Raw genomic sequence first — 15,688 nt, 5'->3', positions numbered from 1 at the left:
ACTTGAAATACGCAATTAAGAAGATAAAGAAATGTTGTTCATGAGAAAAATTAAAGTTGATCATGTAATTTGATTTTTGACTTCGGAAAAATATAGATTTTTTAATTAGTATTTCAAAAGATATCAAAGATCGCCGTTTTTATTTTTATTTTTATACATAGATTTGGCAAGTTCGGTTAAATATTCGGGTTTTATATAGCTTTCTTGAAAAGAATAATCATGTGTCCGAAAATGTATCCTTCAGAAGATTCGATGCTAACCAAAACTAATCCACAGAGACAGGCAGGATATCCTCGTCATTCATAAGGAAAACAAGTTCGCATCCACAACATATCTCACAATACTAATAAACAAAAATATAAGAAAGGCCGGATATTTGGAAAAGAGTGACCACATAATCCATTCATATTTCAATTAAAAAGTAACATATCGGAATATAGGGTGACAGTGAAGACACCCGGAACATAATTTATTTACCCTTTAAAAAGAGTGACCACCTAACCAATCGTTGTAGCCAGTGGAAATTAAGCTACCAGAATATGGGGCATAGGACAGACACCCTGAACAGACGTTAACCAATTCTGTCCGTTCCAGTAGAAACAACAAATTACGGAAAATGAACCAGCCTATGCCAGCGTACTGATTAGTAGTTATATATAAGATTAAAATTAATACCATTCGAGTTAGCTGTTTCATTAAAATTTTGATTAATCTTGATGATCCACTATCACCCTGAAAAACTTAAAATGCAATAGCACTGCTTAAATGGTAGGGTGAATTTAGAAAGGTCTTCCCTCTAGATTTATTTAAAAGTTGGACTGATTCTAAGACATTCTAAGTCAAATAATTGTTGAGGATAATGAATAGATGAATATACCAATAAATCTTGCTTACTTACTTGCTAGTGGTAACTCTCGTCTCCATGAAAATATTACTTCTAGTATAATTTATAGAAACCTACCTGCAAAATCATTTTTCATTATAATTAATGAATATAGAAAATTTATTATTTACGGATTTTAGAAAAACTCTTTCAATGGAGGTCCACATTTATTTTTTGTAATCGCTACGCCAAAATACCTAATCATTAACCACGTTCCCAAGCTGGTATCCGGTATTTTAGTCACGGGATTGGGAGCTATTGAATGTTTTCGACAGATTTTAAACGCTGATGGTATTTTGACGCCTGTCAGCTCTAATGGTCATGTCAAACTTATATGTTCGTGCAACACCTTATTTAGTTTTTCTTTAGTAAATGTTTAAAATTGTTGGCGCTTAAAAGAGCAGAACTATCAAAGACTCAATCTGTCTCTCACCCGTCTAATTTAATTAATTTGAACATATTAAATTTAAATGGAAGCATTAATTAATTTATTATATTTTGTCGTTCTATGTAGGGATCTACAAACGACTACTTCACATCGACAAATAGCTGCCGGCAAGTTGTAACAGTCTTATCAATACACACAATGGTAATCATAGTAACTAAATCAGCAAATTTAGCACGTATATGCTTCGTTACAACGCGTACCGGCGACTAGTTTAGAAATTATACATAATGGCAAAAAGATTAATAAGGTCTTGGCCCTTGGAACTTACTGGAGTAAATAACATGGCCCTAAACCTGGAAAATCTACAAACCCATGTTCAGGATTTCGAACTTTTAAGCCATATTTGGTGTTATTAAAATGCTGTAGCATTTTAAAAACACAGCTGCAGCTATGGGTGGGGGGTGGGGGGTTTGGCTAGAGGGTACAGAATGATGAAGTGACAATTATCTGCTATGCAGACGATGCAATGATATGCGCAGAGAACGAAGACGATCTGCAGAGACTTTTAAACATCTTCAACCGCACAGGCAAGCAATTGAACATGACTATCTCATCCCAAAAAACGAAATGTATGACCATATCAAGAGAGCCGCTCAGATGTAAACTGGAAGTGGACGGGCAAATAATTCAACAAGAGATAGAGTTTAAATATCCGGGTATTGACATTACCAGTTATGGAAATGTGAAGGATCATGACCTACACGGCAGAAACAAGATCGGATACCGCAAAAACTAGACGACTTCTGGAGATTACGGAAATGAAGATTCTTCGCCGCATCTCAGGAAAAACACTGCTAGACAGAGAAAGAAACGAAAACATCAGGGAATCGTGCGGAGTGGACAACGTGAACGACTGGGTGCTCCAAAGAAAAAGACAGTGGAATGACCATATTATCCGTATGAGACAAATCACCAGACGGAAGACGGAGCGTGAGACGACCGAGAAAAAGATGGAACGACGATCTCAATCCAGGTTGAGAGGCGACCGATGAAGGAACAGGCCATAGGCCTAATATAGCAGAAAGAAGAAGAAGAAGCTGCAGCTAGCGTTTTATCGATTGATTACTTTTTGGCTGCTATACAAAGATTTACCGCTAAAATTGAAACCAAGCATGTGTACTAATCACGGTACTAATTTTGTTGCCTATAATCATCAAGTTAAGCTGATGCAGTAACCTAAGTCTTAATTTAAAATCGGTTTCTGCTTTGTCAGTTCCCCACATCAGTTCGATTTCTTATCATCGTTTAACGCTTTGGCGTCTGCTAGAGTGTCTTCATCAAGAATTTTGGAAATGTTGGAAATTGGAGTGTTTGCTGCACTTTCCAACAACACAATATACGGTATAGCATGGGGTACAACTGGAAGTTTGATCTCTTATTTTCATTAAATCCGATTACTTAACATCTAATGAATGGGACTTTGATACAATTATTTCTCTTAAATACGGATATTGCATATACAAATATAAAGTTATATAACAGTTAATATGCTTCTTTTTTGATTAAATCGTGAAACATTAAAAAAAATAATGTTATAATTCTTGTTTGCCTGGAAAAGGCATAAATACCTCTTGGGCGAGAGAATGTTCAATATTAGTTTTTTTTGTCTAGCACAAAGTCGCACTCATGCATTTACTGCTGGACAAGTGACACATTTTTTTACACGAATTCCGTAGTTGGAAAATGTGGACCCAAAATTTGTCTAATGGTTTTGGTGACCTTTTTTGTCATTGGTTCAAAAAGAAGAAACCGTATCCTCACTAGATGATCACGAAAATTGAGTATAAAGGAATAGAGGAGCATATATTTTAAAAGGGTTTTGATTATATACGATGTACATTAGACCCGCAGCGCTCTGATTAACGTTAATTTTTGTTAGAAAATGCTATTTCACATATTTCTATTCTACTCAAAATGCTGGACACATTTCATGTACAACTTCTTATACGTCTAAATGTAACGGTTGTTGAAATATTGTAAATTTTATTCCCAATACTGCAGAGGAAGTTTTTTTTTGCTGTATTAGTTTGCGTAATTCCAGAAAATTAAAAAATGACATTAAAAATTCTGATTCTAAAAGTGATCCAGTGTGCTATAGGTGAACAAACAATGAAATACTATTTGCTACCCAATATTATACATACCATATTTTTACACTTAAAGATATTATCTTCTTCTTTTTCTTCTTCATCTTCTTATTTTAAGACTATGTCTTGTGTTTTCAAGGAAGCAGTCTAAGTTGTGACTCCGAGGTCCAGCTCTCATACCAGCGCTTTGGTGGTCTTCCGGGAGGTCTGCTTGTATTGGGTCTCTCTTCCTTTGCGATTTTCGCCAGTCGATCGTCTTCCATTCTATTGACGTGATCTCGCCATGCTCTTCTTCTAGTTCTGGCCCATCTCACTATATCCGGAACGTCACACATTCTTCTAATTTCATTGCTCCTTATTCTGTGTCTTGGCATTTTCCCTGTGATTGAGCGTAATGTCTTCATCTCGGTCGTTCTAAGAATTTGTTTAGTAGCTGCAGTCTTCGCCCTCGTTTGTATAGCGTACGTCATAACTGGTCTAACACATGAACAGCGGAAAGATATTATAAATAAGGTAAAAAAGATTCAATAACAAGCTATGTAAGAATTAGACAAATATAACTCAGTCATGGATAGCCAATCTCCATCGGAGCGTTGGTGCAAGTTTTAGAAAAACCCCGTACTTACCTACCCACATATCTTATTTGTTTAGCCTATGGGAGCACTTAAATCTCTTTAAAATGCTTGTACGGTAGCTGTAGAACAAATTTTTCTGGTATTAGTCAACTCCTACTTATTTTTTAGATTAATGCTCGATAAATTGTGTTTAAATTGCTTTAATCCCCAGCACATGACATTAGAAATTTCTAGCTGGATATTTAATGGACCACGCGAGACGAAAGCCTTCATTATTACATCATTTATTTGAAAAGCTTTTTAAGGCGGGTTTGGTAACTAGCCTATGGTCACGAACACGAAATTGTATTTAGTTTTTTTTGTCTGCGATGTTCCTATAATATATTTTATTTGCTATAGTTCCACATTATTTCCGTATCTTATAGAAAAGGAAAAATTCGGATATATCTGTAAATAATTTTATAATTTTCTTCCTTTTGAAGATTATCAGCGCTCTCTCTTGATAGAAGCCTGAATATTTGGAAGAAGAAACAAATGTACACCAAGTTAGTCTATTTTGCGCTAGAGGGCGCTACAACTTGTACCACTGGCTGCCGAAAGATGGCAAAGGAGGTGTTTTACAGAAATCGTTAAAATTAATGGCTGAGTTTCATGTAAGCTTCCGGAAGAGGGTACCACACGAGAAAACGTCTGAAACAACTACCGTTGAATGCTTGTTGTCCCTTTTTATCCCACCTGTGCGTCCTTGCGTGGTCACCATCACCGCTAACAAAGTAGAAATCTGCGAGTGGCGGTGGCGGGCGACAGCTGTGAGTTTTGACGGTCAGTCGCCGTTTTAATGACGTTTCGTTGATAAGTGTTCGGCTCTCCGTGGACAAACGTCGCGAAAAACACGACCGAATCGTTAAAAAATGAGCGCGACGGGCATTTTACCGACTTACCAAAGATTCGTTAACGGTGTGCCAGTGCCTTTTTCACGTAAGTCTTTCAAACCGCGGGAGAAATACGTGATTTTTGTGGTAGTTGCCACTTTCGCCTTAGTATGTTTTGGTACCTTTTTTTATTTACCATCGAGTAGTACGGATAGCGTGTATAAAGTGTATGATCAGATTAAAAGAGCTGGCCCCGAATTGTTAATACCGCCACCACCACATTTGGAGAACAGCAGAGAAGCCCCTAGAATATTAAGGCATGAAGATGATGCTCGAATGGATCCACACATTTTAGGAGACCGGGAAAAACTGAAAGTAAGTATATATGTTATTCTTTTGTACCACGTCTGCCTGATATGAAATAATTACCCAATCTGGGTCAGAGTCCTATTTGTGTGTTAGGTTATGATTTCTGTTTATTTACGTCGTGAATTATTTAGTTTTGAGTCTGGTTTCCCTAGACAAAAAATAGAGCGAGAAAAAATAGAATCTTCAGTTTTGCAACTAATTATGGATATTGGTATTAAAACCTAGAAAGTTCACAAAAAGGTGGATGTATTTTACGCGCCGCTAATTATTTATTATGCTCTTTATTGTGGCGTAATTAATTTTCACAATTATCGCTGCAGAATCATTTTTATATATAAATAAAAAGTGTGTAATGATTTAATCACTTTTAGTCTTCTGTGTTAGTGTGTGCATCCCCGGTGGACAACAGTATGGTGGGATTTAGATAGCATAGATAGGAGGATATTGCTGCAACACAAATATTTGCCCCTGAATATTTTTTATATAATACATTGTTAGTGTTAACAAGTAATGGGTGTAGTAGTTAGGGGTCAAAGTAAAAAAAGTCTAACCAGTAAATCCTATGTAAAAATAATCTATTAAAAAATAAATTGCCAGGAAACTGTACTTACAATATTAATTATTAACAAAAATTAAAAAATGCTTAAACAAAGTTACACGCAGGGACTACAATGAAGATCAAGAAACACTAATTATATTAATTCAGCATTCCTAGGAGTGAACAAATTTAATTACTAATTTATGTATCTGTGAGTTATGTCTTATTTATTTTCCCCTTCTCACTTTTGTCCTATTGTGTTTAACATTTATTTTTAGCAAAATTATTTGTAATAAATACTTAAAAAAGTTTTTATGAACTGTCTCAAAAGTGATTAACGAGGGGAAGACTTTATGAATTACACAGGATCAACTCGTTGATTACACACAATCCGATTATGTTACATACACATACATTACTTTACACGTGGATTACACATAAATACCCGATTACACACGATTACACAACAACTGTACATTACACCGTCGGTTAAACACAAACAAAAATCGTACTTTACTTTGTGTTTCAGTGATTTCCTTAATCCATAAACTTTGCACATTGTGGAATTTTCAAAATTTAACTGCCATAGTTGTGGAAATTTCTTTTAGAGTGCTTTTTTTCGATATCTTTAAAAACTGAGTCCAATGTTACCCCCAAAATGCCACCGTCAGCATCTTCGTTAATTATGCGAATTAGAGACGGGGAGAAAAACATTTCTCTAACAATTTTAGGCAAAAATTGAAGAGGATCGGGAACTGAAGGTTCTCGAGCGCCCCGATTTGGTGATCAAGCGATCATCGTCTCCGTCATCGGCGGGTCAACCGCTGAACGCCCCCAACTATCAAATGGACATGAACGTCGCAGCTGAGGAATTGGGGATGCAACCGCCATTGAACGTGGTGACGGTACCGCCAGCGTCCAGCGATCACTACCCTCTCATTCAGGGCGGCGACGATAGGGATTCAGTGACGAGAGAAAGAAGAAATAAAGTGAAACAGGTGAGTTTTGCGACTGGTCAATTATCTTCCTGAAAAATAATTGCGTTAAATGTTAAAATTCTGTAAATTTCATATTAATATTATATTGTACAACGAGTTTGATAAACGCCGTTTTAGTTACGAGTTTGATTTGGCACTAGTGGAGGGAGTGCTTATTAAAAATGAGTCACATGACCAACACAATAGACGAACGTAAAAATACCCTAGAAACTAACGAAAATATCCGCGATCTTTCGGAAACCCGTGACTAAAGTATACGAAAAGTCCAAAGTGACTCGCGGGCGTGAGTAACGTAGCTGGAATTCAGCCATAAGGCCCGGAACATCTTTAATACAAAATTTCACAACTTCTACATGAAAAATTTAAACGAAAAAATATAGAGCGCGCGTGTATGATTTCATCTCATGATTGACGGAATTTATAAACAAACAGAACGTGGCATCACATAAAAGTAAACGTTATTTATTTTTTTATTATCCACAATATAAATTAACAAAATTGGTCTTTGTTTATTAGGTAAAATATATTTTTCTAAGCAGATATAGGAGGAAATTCAAATTTAGTCAATTAGTACGTCAACCAGGCACAGACACCTTATATATTTAAATTGTTGACATTGAAGTGAAAAGTCCCGATGTACCATCGGAAATATGTTTTGTTTGGAGAATCTTTGAAATGTAAAAATCGAGCAAAAGCTTTCTCGAGAACGATTTAATAAGTGACACATTTCTTTGATATTGTTGAAGTCTTGTGAAATTAAAAAGCCAACAAAATTTTTAAGATATGTTTTTACTTGAAATTATTGGCATGAAAAATTTTTTTTTAGTATAGTCGCTTTAACTCTAGCTATATTAGGGTTGTGCAATTGACCGGTCAATTTTTTTCATGTCAATTGTCCGAAATAATTTTAAAACCACGAAATTTATATTCGCTTATATTGTGCGTTGCGTTGGTATAAGAACCAAATGAAGTCGATATTATTATTGGGATTCCCCATATCGCTAAGTATTGTATTTTGACATTCTTTGAAGAGGATTAGGATAGGTAAATTGGACATCACAAACGCATAACAATTTATTATAAAATACATATCATTATTAAATAATGATAGATAACACTCTACAATTGCAAGATATTATTTAAAACATTTTTTGACTAGTCAATTAAGAAGCAGTCAAATGACGGTCAATTGATCAGTCCCAACACTAATATACATCCGTTAAAGAAGACTTATAACTCAAAAACGGTACCCGCAGGGCGTTAAACTTTTTAGATAAATGTTGTTTTTTTTAACCGTAAACTTTTTAAATGTTTTTACGGGCACACGTCCTATAAGCATCACCCCATCTAAGTCGAAATATTTGACAATTTTTTAAGGGAGGGGTTGGAAATATTTACACATGTAGTTTAAGCTAGAACTGAAATTGAACTGGAATTGTATAGTTTATCTAAAGCTTGAGTGTTAATTGCTTCCTGCAGAGCACGTTGCAAGGAGACGCTTTATTGTTTATCGTATTGGACTTTGTTATTACAATTGTTTTCCTTAACAGGCATTTTTTGAATGTATCAGATATCATAACCGTGATAATCTGTAACACTTAGATAAAAACGGGTTTTAGGTGCGCGAGATGTGTTGCTAACCAAGTGATAATTAAATACAATGTTTCCATTAATTCTTTAACAATTTGTATTGACAACGACACTTTCACGACAATTACAACAAATTAAAATTTATACCAATACTAACCTACCCAAGAGGGTTATGTGAATTATATAGAAACATTGGGATACGGTTAGAGAAAATCAATTAAAAAAAGCTGTAAATGTTACTTTGAAAAATTATTCTGATTTAAAGTTTTGGGTTTATAACAAAAAGAAAATTCATAACTAAACGCTGGAGCGCTTTTAAAGTGATGTTTACGCTACTTAAACTTACTAAACCCACGCGTATATAAGATACACAAAATTATGTTATTTATTTAATTACTTATGTAGTTTTTTTTTGCCAAAATTTTATTATAAAAGTGTAAAAATCGACCCCTATAATCAACTGATTAGTTTGGACGTTTGCATAGCATGTAACATTTTCCCACGTATTTCACACATTTTCAAATCGTATTCATCAGATTCTATTACTGGTTGCTCCGTTGCGATATGTTTAAACAATGTTCAAAAAGTCTTTCAGCAAACCCGTCCGTATTCTTTTGTGTTTAAATAAACGTAAATAAATTACTCAAAACTGGCAGTGCTATTTTTATTGGAGAGCATATCACTAAGTTCATAACTCATAGGGAGTACAAAAACATGAATTATTGTAGTAGTTTTATTTACTTAATACTCATTGCTTCTATATGGTGACGAAACCACAAAAAAACCTTTGAGACCCAGACAAATTCTTAGAATTTCGAGGCTTTATCACGTTTCTAACGAAATGCGTCAAAAAAAGCACAAAGATGGACAAATACGGAACATAATTAATTACTTAGAAGATGGCCTGGGAGGTGCAAAAGCGCATAGATAAAAAACGTTAGTACTGGTTTTGCTCTGTCTGCACTAGAGTGAGTAAAGTTCAAGTTGCCTTCCTTATCTCTAACGTCCGGAATGCAAATTACCATTACATTCAGAAGAAGAAATTAAATCATCATACTTTCAAGTCTATTTTTTGGTAAGATGAAAATGTTTGATTTTGTAATATATGCTTGATAATGATAATATTCTTTAATATTATATTTGTGTCTGTTATTTTTGAGGTAAAAAATTAATGCGCTGAAAATCAGTGTGGGAGAAGAGAATCTTATTTGGATCTGGAATTTATTATTGTGCTCTATTGTAGTGGTTCCTATGCATATTTGGGACCACCAATTTGTACTTGCACCCAATCTGCCTAATCAACTTATTTTTTAATAAAATACTAACGTAGCATACGTTCTTCGATATGATACATATAATGTACGAAATATTATAAAACTGAGGATAATTCGATTGTAGTCTATCGTATTAACCATGAGCAACATGTTGGGAGTTTACATGCGGAAACCGAATGAATATCAAGGCCCGACCTTGACTTATATTGGCTTCCCGTTAGTGAAGTAATGTGTGCCTTATCAAATGATGATATAGAATGTTTAAATTAAAACACGTACTTAGTTAAATACAGTACAAGTTTCAAATTTTAGTTTAACGATTATGGAACCGCAATATTTATTAAATATTTACACCCTTTTAATTTCTCCTTCCTTTTTTTGAGCCGAGTGGGTGGGTTTTTCTTGAGCTTTTATTGCCGAATTGACTCTATACATAAGCACTGTTAAGCACTGTACATTACTATATAGTAATAAAAACCAACTAGACAAAGTTTTCTAAATTTAACAGCTGAATATAATTTCTAGTACTAGTACTATTAGTAGCGAGCTCGACACATTTTTAGTTCGTTTATTTACATGTCATGTCATGTCTTAAAGGACGTAAAACTGTCGAAATATTTCCCTTATAACTAATTAACTCTTTTATAGGGATTGTGCATTATCTCTACTCGTACAGGTTTCATATATCTCATTGTACCTCATTGGGACTTGCATATTTTGTTGTCCAAAATTGCTTATCATATTTTATTTTCCTGAAAACATCGTTAGGTTCTATTTTGAATACTGTCTTTGCTTTTTGATCGTACCTATTTCACATATTAAAATACGAAATGTTAATGACAAATAAGGCTAGATTAATAATATCCTCTTCCTCGCTTTGTTGATTTTCAAATCATTTTTACGAATCGACGCCATTGTGTAGCACTTTACTTAAACCAATAAAAGCGGTGATTGAAAATAAATATAATTACACAATGTGTATTGAATACATTGTATGTGTATAATATGATTTCCGATTATCAGACGTGAATTGGTTTCCCACACGAAAAATATAAAATGCGCAAATGGTATCAAAGTATTTTATTGAATTGGAATTTTTAAATAATAAGGGAATTACGTGACGTTTCCTAATTTGATCGTTTATGGAATAATTTGAATATCTGGGTTTTTATAAAAAAAATTATTGTGCTCAAGATTTTCCTTTATCTCAAGTTCTGTCAATTTTTCTTCTGAACGGCTCAGCTGTGAAACAATGAAAAATAAACGTTTTATTTAATATTACATGCTGCGAAAATAGAGTCAACATTTTATTTATACGTTGTCTCCAAATTGTACGACTTTATGCCCATGAGTAATTTATGTTGTAATGTGAATGCATTTTTATAGGCGATTGTTCTATTTTCTGATAAGCACAGTTTAAGAACGTCATTCTTATTGCAATCAATGCAGATAACGATCTATTTTCTATTTTTTCCCAATAAGTTGGCAACGTTGCATTGAAATTCAATAACAAACGCTGTCCTATATGAACATTTCTTGGAGGAGCGGTATTATGTGAAATAAATATATAGGGCGTTCTATTTAAAAAAGTACATTTGAGCATTGCTACCCATTTATGAAACGCGATGGAATTGAATATATTTTTAAAATATTTGTCTTTTGATTTTATGCAACATCTATTAGTAGGTTCTTTCAAACAGTGATAAATAATGAGGGAGTATATTGCCATAATATTGCGCTACCCTGCATGTAAAATTATACCAGGGGAACTTTTACTTACTTAATTTAAACAATTAGTTAAATTTGAAGAAGGATCATTAATTAAGGTTTTTCTCACATGATATGATTAATTGTAATGCGTCATCATAAGAAAGACTTAAAACGGGACATCAAAAAAGATCGCGGTTCAACCAAACCAACGGTAATTTCTTTATCAGCTGGGAAAATATATTTCCGCCTACTGTATATGCCTACTTACTGGAACATAATTAATCAAAATTTGGTGTCGTATTTTAAAACAAATCGCGTCCGAACACTAACTTTTTTTCAGTCCAATAAGTGATCAAAAACGGATGATGTCCATTAAAGAATTTTAAAACGCAATTTAAATGCGATTTCTATTTCGGTCACGTCGGACATGTGGCGGTTTTTTCATTCTGTCCGCTGCCGCCTCTTTTGCGAATTCATCACCCACTGTCATCAAAAACGAGAAAAAATATCGACACCACCTGCAGCGAGAGGAGTCAACGTCAAGGTCGATTTTCTTTATTTTTGCTTCTTTTATGCAAATTTGTAATAGGGATGGGCCATATTATTGATCGAGTCGCTTTTTACGAGTTAAACATGATGAAAGGCTCTATTGCTATAACGGTGAAACGTTGGGAAGAGAATTCTTTTGAACATATTGACAATTAATAAAAAAAGTGTTGTGGATTCCCGTAGTAAGTATTGAAACCGTATTCGCCAGCTGCAGATCTAATTTCCTGGCGTTAAGTTTCGTAAAATTTGAATGAGGACAGGTATCTTCAAATTATATAGAAAAGTAAGAAAAATACGTTCATTTATCTCGCTTTAATTCAAATTTATTTATGTATTTACAACCACTCAACAGGATATTCCTAATTACAGAGTGCATTACTTTTTATATCAAAAGTGACATTGGCCCTTGTAGATAAATATTAGCAAGAAATCGTTTTTCCATTATAAATATTCTATACGTATAATGCTTGGCCAAGAAGATGGCGGAAAAACATGGCAAGAATAAAAAAACCAGCACTACAGAGATAGATCCTACTGTCGTTTGAAAACTTTCTTTAAATCTTAAACTTTTTTGGATTTCTCAAAAATATCCACTCAGAGGGGCAAAACCTACAAGAGGCAAGGTGCTAATTTCGAATATTTAATGAAATAATTGATAAAATGATGAAACTATTTATTTTTGGAATTTAAGCTAGGGATAGGTTATAGAAAAGTAATAAAGCATTTGCATGAATTCATTTGACTGTCTTGCAAAAACTGACGAATCAAATGTTTTCAAAATTGGTATGCGAATAGAACAGGAAAAGCCCTTTAAAAAGAGATGTCACATACCATTACCATTACCATTTTAAAAATATCATCTTAACATTTTGAGATATTATTTTTATGTCAAAAATTAAACATTTGAATTACATACATACATGGATGCCAAATTTCACCGTGCTAATACAAGAAATAAAAGGGGGATTCCATTATTTATGCGGGCACTGTATATCAAAGGCTTTCTCAGTTGGAGAAATCCATAGCTACATATGTTTAGAACTGCAAAAGTCACTTTTGACGTAAAATGCAAATTATGTCAAATTGAAGCTTCGGACATGATAAAATATATTAAATGATATACTGTTTAAAACATCAGAATTGTTACCTGTCTTCGACAATATAAACATCCAGTATATATAACAGTATAATAGTTTAGCATAAATAAATCCATGATATTTTTTACAGTTTTTGAGATAAGGTGTAATCCCATGATAAACACATTGATCTCTGCATTCATCATATATGTTGGAGAGTACTTACCGATATTAGTACGCTGAGTCACAACATAAAAAGTCTCATTTGTCTTTATTCATTTCTCGAAATAAAAAAAAAACAATTTTTGTAGTTATGGTTGCTAAATCGATCTGATACTTAATACGTTCAAGGAGAAACTTGACTCATGGTTTTCACCGCTGTTTGATAAAGTAAAAGCTAAATAATTTGAGATTGTGTGCAGGGACCTGTCAGATAGCCTATTCCATGAAATATGTTTTTGAGCTAAAAAGAAAATTGCAAAGCGGCTGATTTTTAGGAATTTGGAATAAATTAACGTTCAGTCGATATGCGAACAGTAATCGATAATTGAAAACATTCCTTTTTTAGACACAGTCAGTGACCGCGAAGTAAGCAGAATAACAACCGCGGTGGGTCAGCCCACACAAAATTTTGTCAGTGTCCGGCCATATTAGGTAATTGTCACTTAGCTGTGTTTGCATATGCGATCCAAATTGAACAATTTTGTGATTATGATTTTTATAATTTTGTGTGCAGCAGCGAAATCGAGATCAGTCATATTATTAATAGTTTGGGAAGTGAAGTCTACTGTATTCCACTTGAAATTTATCACTTAAATGAATCTATTATTTATTGCTTATTTTTTGTTTATTGTTATTATATTAATATCTGGACATAGTAGTATTGTTTATTTAATTTTATCATTATGTAAATATTATATATAATTTACAACTTAATAAAGCAAAAAAAAAGTTTATTAATATCACGCAGTAGTACATTAACATTATGGCTCACAACATTAAGATAAAGATAAGGAGACACCTTTCCCATTGTCGCAGTAAGATCAAAGTGGTCGTGGGGGAGGGGGTGGGGGGTACCCTAAATCGAGGTTCGGGATTGTTTTTCCGTTTTTACGAGGGGTTTTAATGGCGTCGCGCCGTTCGCTCCGGCGTTTGTATACGAAGCATCACCGAGACATACTTCGTGTGGAATGTTGCCGACGTAGAATTGAATTTTTAAATAAAGCAATGTCGCATGTCATCTCGCTGCTTAATTATTTTTTTGGTCTGTTAATAAAATGTTCTTTAATGTTTGCCGGAAGCACGACCGCTAATCATTATTCGAACATTTGCAATTTATGTATTTTATTAAATCGTTACGTTATTTAATTGAAAAAATTGTATGTTACTCAAAAGTTATTTTGTCCAAAATAACAAAGTCACTAACTATTTATACACTACTGTTCACGATATTCAAGTCAAATAATTTATGTAACATCTTTTTTTATATCCGTCGACCACTTTTGTGCGGTTCGGCTTCTCGTTTCAACTAACTCGCTAGGGAGCGCCTCATTTCCCTTTTATAAAACGCAGCGTCTGCCTGCAATAAGGGTGAAAAATTGTAGCAGTCTTCCCGAGAAGCGTCCCTGATCTCGCTCCGTCCTCTGTGTACTCCCGAGTTCTTGGAACACAGATTGGGGGAACATTTTTGGGTTTATATTATTGCATCTAGCTTTACTATTCACAAAACTTCTGGATTTCTCCGTCGGTTGTTGTTGAATCTAACTTGCTAACGTTTCGCCAATCATCCTGTTGGCTTCTTCAGAGCTTAATTGAAACTCGCTCGCATTTTACTCTGTATCTGCATATATATTGTTTCAAGAGTGATTCCCATATTGGTGACAGGTAAAGACCTGAGTCGTGGTTAAGATTATCATTGTTTGTAGCAAGTCATACAAAGGAAAAAAAAATAAATTGAATAGAAGTAAGTATATGCTAACATAAAATTGTATATAACGTCATAATGTACTAAATCTAGATATGCAATGTATATAACTTCACAATAACAGGACAACAAATAAAAAAAATAAATTTATATGTATATAGCACAGAACAATCATTAAAATACAATCAATGCACAACGCACCATAACACATCATTACCGATGTTTTCTTCAAAAAATTCACCAACGCTATAATAGCCCTTACTTAGAAGAAAACTTTTAATTTTACATTTAAATTTTTAAATTGTTTTTCGTTTAAAAGGTTTTGGCAATGCGTTATAAGGCTTTATATAAGGAGAGTTTTGTTTTGATTTCTGCAACCTGTATCTCGGAAGCACGAGATTATTTGCACTCCGGGTGTCATACCTATGAGAATCAGAACCCCTCGGCAAACTATCGGTCTGGAGTGTATCTCAAAAACACTTTGAAATATAAATATGCATGGAACCGTCATTATTTTATATTTGATAGACAATGGCTTACAGTGTTCGTTAAAATTTGAATTTGTAATTATCCGTAGTGCCTTTTTTTTTGCATCCTAAATATTTTAATGGTATAAGAGGAGTTACCCCACAGCATGGTGGCATAGTTTATACGCGAGTGAAATAAACCAAAGTAAGTTGACTTCAATACATCAAAACTCACCATTCTGCGAAGCTGACGCAAAAGAACATGAATATTTGAAAGATTTTTACTTAGCTCGCCAATGTGTTCTGACCAATTCTGAGTATCATCCAA

At 34.0% G+C, this 15,688-nt stretch overlaps 2 protein-coding genes across 2 annotated transcripts in view; one reads left to right on the top strand and one right to left on the bottom strand.

Moving 5' to 3' along the window:
• Positions 1–3,552: 3,552 nt before the first annotated feature.
• On the bottom strand, positions 3,553–3,888 carry LOC132701416 (uncharacterized). The gene has a single exon (XM_060669297.1). The coding sequence runs from the start codon at positions 3,886–3,888 to the stop codon at positions 3,553–3,555; it is 336 nt and encodes a 111-aa protein (XP_060525280.1).
• An 880-nt stretch (positions 3,889–4,768) lies between these two features.
• Positions 4,769–15,688, top strand: part of LOC132701332 (mannosyl-oligosaccharide 1,2-alpha-mannosidase IA) — a 95,143-nt gene continuing 84,223 nt past the window's right edge. Inside the window, exons 1-2 of the mRNA XM_060669145.1 lie at positions 4,769–5,240; positions 6,504–6,770. Coding sequence (XP_060525128.1) covers positions 4,905–5,240; positions 6,504–6,770 — 603 coding nt within the window. The 5' untranslated portion in view covers positions 4,769–4,904. The remainder of the gene's footprint in view (positions 5,241–6,503; positions 6,771–15,688) is intronic.

The sequence above is a fragment of the Cylas formicarius genome, unplaced genomic scaffold (genome assembly GCF_029955315.1).
Source record: "Cylas formicarius isolate icCylForm1 unplaced genomic scaffold, icCylForm1.1 PGA_scaffold_4__25_contigs__length_36172078, whole genome shotgun sequence".
In the NCBI taxonomy this organism is placed as follows: Eukaryota; Metazoa; Arthropoda; class Insecta; order Coleoptera; family Brentidae; genus Cylas; species Cylas formicarius.
The sequence above is the reverse complement of the archived record's forward strand: the minus strand, read 5'-3'. Positions and strand labels throughout refer to the sequence as shown.